General features: G+C 36.1%; 1 protein-coding gene across 1 annotated transcript; it reads right to left on the reverse strand.

The window, feature by feature from the left end:
- Positions 1-1,584: 1,584 nt before the first annotated feature.
- LOC113493571 (fatty acid-binding protein-like) lies at positions 1,585-4,320 on the reverse strand. The gene is made up of 3 exons (XM_026871610.1): positions 4,199-4,320; positions 2,503-2,659; positions 1,585-2,238 (listed from the first exon to the last, which is right to left on the reverse strand). The coding sequence occupies exons 1-3, from the start codon at positions 4,241-4,243 to the stop codon at positions 2,036-2,038; spliced, it is 405 nt and encodes a 134-aa protein (XP_026727411.1). The 5' UTR covers positions 4,244-4,320; the 3' UTR covers positions 1,585-2,035.
- Positions 4,321-6,440: the final 2,120 nt, after the last annotated feature.

Here is a 6,440-nt window from a genome sequence, read left to right on the forward strand (position 1 = left end):
GCATCAGTGGTAGGTAAGAGTATAAAGCGCGAGCGATGCCGTGGCTTCGGCAGAAGGGGCACGGTGCGTTTTAGTTGGTGCAAGTCCGACATAACGCCTCGCTGTGCCCTCCACGATGAGGTTGAGGCGATTCCATTTCAACGCGTACCAACGAGTTGAAGTAATTAGCGTTTCAACCCGGCAAAAAAAAGTTGCGTTAACATAAATTGCAAGGAGAAAGACGAAAATATGCCCCTGTTTAGGGCTACCCAAATGGTAAAAACAGAACTCTATCACTGAGGAAAAGCTGACTATCCGTTTTTCCATCTCTCGTTTCTCTATCTTTCAAGGTTGTATCATACAAACCAATAAATACTACGATAGAATATTTTTGCGGTCACTGTAACAACAAATTCTAAAAATGAAGATCGATGGTAACTCCCTCAATTTGATATGTTATTCCATACGTGCGTTTCCTATTCTTACTGGATTCTCCTGCGTTCTCTATTTTACGAGGAGCAACTGCTCATTTACTACCGGCATTCTTTACAATGCTGTGCTACTTGCACCTGTCATCCTTAAAGTAACCCAAAATAGTATTCACTCCATTAATAAACTATTGTGCTTCCTTGTCGCCTATATTTAGATCAAGACTCTGACGGCCAGACTTGAAACAAACATTCGTAGATCACCAGTGGGTATAACACCCTTAGCGAGTCATGCAGAGGTAGACCGGTTGTTAGCATCGTGATAGCTGGTCAGCTTAGTTATCATGCGAGTCTTTGTAGAGCTATGCAAACTAACTTGCAAACCACTGCTGAAGCTTTTGACAAAGGTAAAATAAAAGGAAAAGTGAACTACGGGTCATCTGAAGTCGGGAAGTGGATGGGGTGAGTTTTTAAGGATAAAACCGGTTTATCTTCTTTTTCGGTAAAAATACAACTCATTGAAAAAACTTATATTGCAATGCTGCAAGAAGTCAAAGGTCTTCAACTTTTGTCTTACGCTTCCTTTACGTGACAAAGTTTCATCCGACTACTACGAATTTTGTTTCCATAATTAATTCTCGAAAAAAAAACGACATTAAAAATTAACATGTACGCACATCTTATTCTTCGTATCTTCAGGTATAAGGTTTTTTGCTCCTCCTATCAAATATTTAGATGAAATCACCGAACTGTAACTTTATGATCTGTGATTGTAGGGGTGATCGTTTATATTTATTACAGATGGTTATAGTAGGTAGCTTCAATAATGAGCATGCGTGGTGAGTTCGCCTCAGTACTTGTGCAGTATTTGCTTTAAAAGGCGCTGACTTTTAGAACGAGGTTCTGTTCATTTTGGTACTTTTCGTGCAATGCTCTACCAAATTTTACAATAGAAAGAGATATACAATAAAGTCAGGTCAGACGAGATTTCAACTAACATTTGTTTTCGCAATAAAATAATAAGTACGTCTAATCGAATCTGCCTTTGGGTGGGCTAGTATCTGACGGACTAATACCTAGTGTTTTTTTGTGTTAAATATCGTATTGTTCACTGATGAATACGCCTTTAGATATTCTTTAAATTTGCTGATGCGTACAGTAAATTGAAACGTTTACAATTTTGAAAACAACATTTATTTAAAGCTATAATCTACTAGCAGTTACTTATTACCGCAATAGAAACCGAACTGGATTTTACATAGCCTGCTTATTCTCCTATGGTAACATTTTCCTTTTAAAATTAGGTTTTGTTGCAATCTTCTCCTACCCCGAATCTTGCTCGTCAATGTTGGAGTCATTGGAAAACGACGTTGCTCGTACATAAATGCGTCAACATTGATGCCTCTCTTGAATTATAAGTGTTATGCATAACGCAAGACATCTGATAATAATTGTAATATTTGTATCCAAAGAGTCGTAACAAAATCATATACCTAAGTGATGATATATCCAACAAAGTTGTAACATTAGCAGTTAAATACAATAACAAATCCATGCTTGCAGTACAAAAACAGATCTCCTTAAAACTAACCTAAAACAACAATAACTTATACACCCAAAACTAAGCTCTACTCCAATTTGATATAAGGTTCCAGTTTCATAGCTCTCATTATGTCTCCGGTGACGGAGCAGCGTCCTGCCTGCATGATGACGCGCGGGTCCTCTCGCCCCTGGACCAGCTGCTTGAAGTAGTGCTCGTTGAGAGTAAACGTGGTGTCAGGGTCGTCTTCTGGCTCACCTTCGTAGACCGTCACTTGGTTTAGGTCGAGGGCTGGAATGAGAGGTGCATCTGGTTAAGTATACATCGGCGATTTTGGGCATAAAGATATGGATGTTGTCTTTACGTTGATATAGACCTTTACATGTATACTCAAGTGTCGCTATTTATTTTCAAAAGTCCGAGATAGGGTTTAAAGCCAGATCGTTTCACATTCGCACGTGGTCACATTGACCCTTGAAAACGGGATGTATTATTGTTAAGGGTCGATGAATGTAGAGCTAGAATTGCAATTATAGTTGAACTAAATCTACTCACTCCAAGAATAAACGCTGGTGCCCTTAATGATGTTGAAGAGGAACACTCCCCCTAACTCCTGAGCCTTCTTCGGGTCCACAGACGCCAGCCGTGCCTTGATCCTGGCCACCAGGTCTAACTTCTCTGACTTCGGCATTTGCTCGCTCTGTGATGCTCCCTGGAATTTAGGATTAGCTTTTAATATTAATTGGTATGGGGTTTCGGATGTTTATGGGAAATATAATTTATCATGTCTTTTTTCTTAACTAAACACACACACACAAAAACACATTCGAAAGAAAGTCACTCAGTTATCAGCCCTTAGGTATCATATTGCCTCTGTTACTGTGAGTAAAGCGTATTATAGAGACATTTATCTCTACATCTATATTGAAGAAAATCTATCAAAACGTTTACTTTCAACTCTGATGTCTGTTAGTTCGTCATGTTCTGTGAATGTCTTGATATTTGTTTGTCTGACGTGCTGAGTTATAAGTTTATTTACGCGTGAATGAGAAAGGCAAAGTACTGGCTGGTTCCGCTTGTGACGTAATCTGAGTGAAGCCTTCGTCAGCTGTCGATAGATTGATAGTCTGAGATGATTAATCTTTAAGACTTTATTATGTAAATAATAAAGGATTACTAAAGCGTATTTGTCGGGAATGCTCGACTAGTTTCGGTTCAAACCGAACACCTTAGTTATACGCTATAGCCTTAAAGAGTAATTAATCTGCGTGAAGAACTCCGTCAGACAATTGAAGAACGCTACCCATACGATTTTCTATTGTATAAATTATATTAGGTACCTAAATACATGCACTCTACACTCCCTAATTCACCATCATTACTTTTCTTGGATGCCTTGTTCAACCACTTTTAACTTTCATGTCCAATGTTATTAAATATATGAGAGATTGCTATGCAAGATAAGACCGCCAACTACACTAATTAGGAACAATATAACATACGTGCATAGTTTAACATATAAATCACTTCTTAACTTCATATTACTTGTACTTTTTTAGTTGGTAAATAATTTATAATGATCTACTAAAAAAAAAATAAGAGTGACCAAGCTGGATAACATTACGTAAAACCTTATATTATATTATGTTTATCAACTCGAAAACAATACATGCACAAGAATATTTCTTTGGAAACGACAAGAAAGGTTCATACCAAGCTTTCACTAAATATCATTTATTTAAAATTATGGTTTGTATATCCGTCGATTGAATCCAATTAAAATCATATTGAAAAAAAAGATATAAAAAAACTCTGGTATCAACGAAATATTAAATTGATATTTTTTTTGTTTCAACTTATGTAGGTCGCACGTTCGCATAAACCATCGACACACATTTCAGGTAACACTATTAAAGTTAACCACTTAAGAACTATTGGGATATTTTAACATCACAATAGTTCTTAAAATGTATCACACATAAACACTAGAGAAAAAACAATCGGTAAAACTAAGAACTAAAGAAATCTTTCTTGAATAACATAATATATAAATAAACAGTAGCGACAGAAACTCACTACCTCACAATACTCCTATTATGCACGAAACTATTATAACCAACCGAAACAAAAGTGGTAATAAACTGTTACATATAATAAATAAACCGATTCTCTTCACTTTAACAATTGACACTCTATTTTTTCTCTTTCTTTTCTATGACAAAGAACAAAGACATAATAAACAAGCACTTACCATGATGCCGTGTGTCGGGTTCCGTTGGCGGCTGAGCAGTGGCATGCTCAGATGCCCCGAGCTTTCACTCTTGATTGCAAAACGCAACACTGTTTACGCTCCAATTTTGTGGCCATGCGTTGTTGTTTTTGTGGGACATTCCTGGTGGACAGTGGTGGCAATTTTTTTTTGTCTTAGAAGAGGGGTTACATAATTATATTGTGTCCATTATTATCTATAGTTGTCTTATTTAGTCTGTTATCAAACCTCTTTGCTAATTTACAGTGTTAACTAATGAAAATGCTACATATTTGATATGTTTACAAACCAATCATTTTTTACATGTAAGTAGTAAATGGAGATTGTTTCTTTATTGGTTCAGGTATTATTGTTGGCATCAATTGATGCAAAGAAATGGCACCAATAAAACTTGTAAAACTAGATCAACAAAGCAAGAATATATATCATTCCACCGTAATTTTTCCATAAAAATATACAATTTTCTATTGAACATGAAGTACAATCGCATTGGTCACGTTTGTATTGAAGGGCCAAGTAACCGGAATGGCCACAGAAAGAAATGATGTGATTGAAATTCCCACTTTCACTTTTCGATTGCATTATTGAAAAAAGGGAACAAAGTCTGATGTTGGGCCTTTTACAAAAATCATTTTATTTTGCTTTTACTTGTAAAGTTCTAATCATCATCATCATCATCAGCCTTTAGTAGACCACTGCTGGACATAGGCCTCCGCCAATGTGCGCCATAGCGCCCTGTCTTCTTTTAAAGTTCTAATATGCAAGTGATAACTAATAACCCCGGCAACGAATATCGTAGTTGTAAACATTTTTGGGACTGTTTATCCTATTTTTACTATATAGGTAAAAATATTTCTCAAGACAGATGCATCAGTTTAGCTTTAAAAATAAAAACTAATATAAGTTTCATTAGTATAGCATTTTCATTACGTTAGTATGGTCACCCTACAGTTCGCATTGACATGATAAGACGAACGTTGTTATACCTGCAGACGTGGTTTCACTTTTTATTTTATGAATATCTGCATATCCTTCCTTCCTGTATTTATTTTAGTCATATTAGTTTTTATACAGCTGCTAGATGTTGATAATTTAACGTTGTTCTCAAGATCTATGATCCAATTTAGGAAAAATTTTTGTGTGCAAAATGCTATTATTTTTTGTTAAGTAGCATTAATTTTTGTTGGAGTGGAAGTGGAACGTCAATTTACCTTTTGTGTTTTTCTTAGCATCCCTTTGTTAATTAATCCAATTCCCAATCATATTTAGCGGAGATCGAACATATGATATGTGCGAAAAGGTTATCACAGCCAGGATGCATAAAGAGCAAGATCTTGAGGGGATTTAGTTGGTAAATAGTCTGACACTCCATTCCGCAAAAGAAAGAAGGAGTCGTTTGATGATTTCCCACCAAGCAGTTCATCCGTATACGAGGCAACGTACCAAACCAAACCAGCATATAAATGTCCCATTTCAGGGCACAAGAGTCTTCCGAGAAGGTTTGAACATTGATCATGACTTCATGGGGCATGGTAGATGATGCCAGATCTCATGAACTTCTTTAATTTTCTTAGCGATAATCGTCTGGAGTCGACAGTGTTTGCGACTTGTCTTGTGTCCTTTAAGCAGGGCCTTAGTCTTTAAGTTTACAAAGACATTGAAAGTAGGTTACGTAGAAGATGATTAAGGTAATGTTTGGCATATGACGAGTGGTGCCGTAATATCTTTTGTCTATTATTACCACTTATACTACCATTTGCATAAAGATTTTGGTAATTTGTCTGTGTGTATGACTCATTACAATTTAAGAGGTAATTTCGATCTTTGTGGTCGAAGATGGTAGTTGACTAGTTGTATTGGTATAATAGATTTCATATGATGCGACGTTTGTAGGAGGTAAGCAGAATGTTTTTGTTCTACGAAGTAATAAATTCTGTTTGCCACTTCGTTTAATTCCAAATTTTTATTTTAATATAGAAGTACGGAAACAAACCCCTATACGTTTAAATAAAATAAAATATGTTTTGATCGTATAAAAGACAAAGATGAGCCATGACTCTCCTTAATGGATGAAGCACTTCCACCAAGCAGTTAGAACGATATTTTTTGGTAAATATTCCATAAGTAGAGACTACATTACCATCGAGCTATTTTACTCTCATACCACTTCACTTATAACAGTAGTCGCTAAGAAACTAACTTAGATTGCAAACGCATAGTTCAT

Source organism: Trichoplusia ni, chromosome 4 (genome assembly GCF_003590095.1).
Source record: "Trichoplusia ni isolate ovarian cell line Hi5 chromosome 4, tn1, whole genome shotgun sequence".
In the NCBI taxonomy this organism is placed as follows: domain Eukaryota; kingdom Metazoa; phylum Arthropoda; class Insecta; order Lepidoptera; family Noctuidae; genus Trichoplusia; species Trichoplusia ni.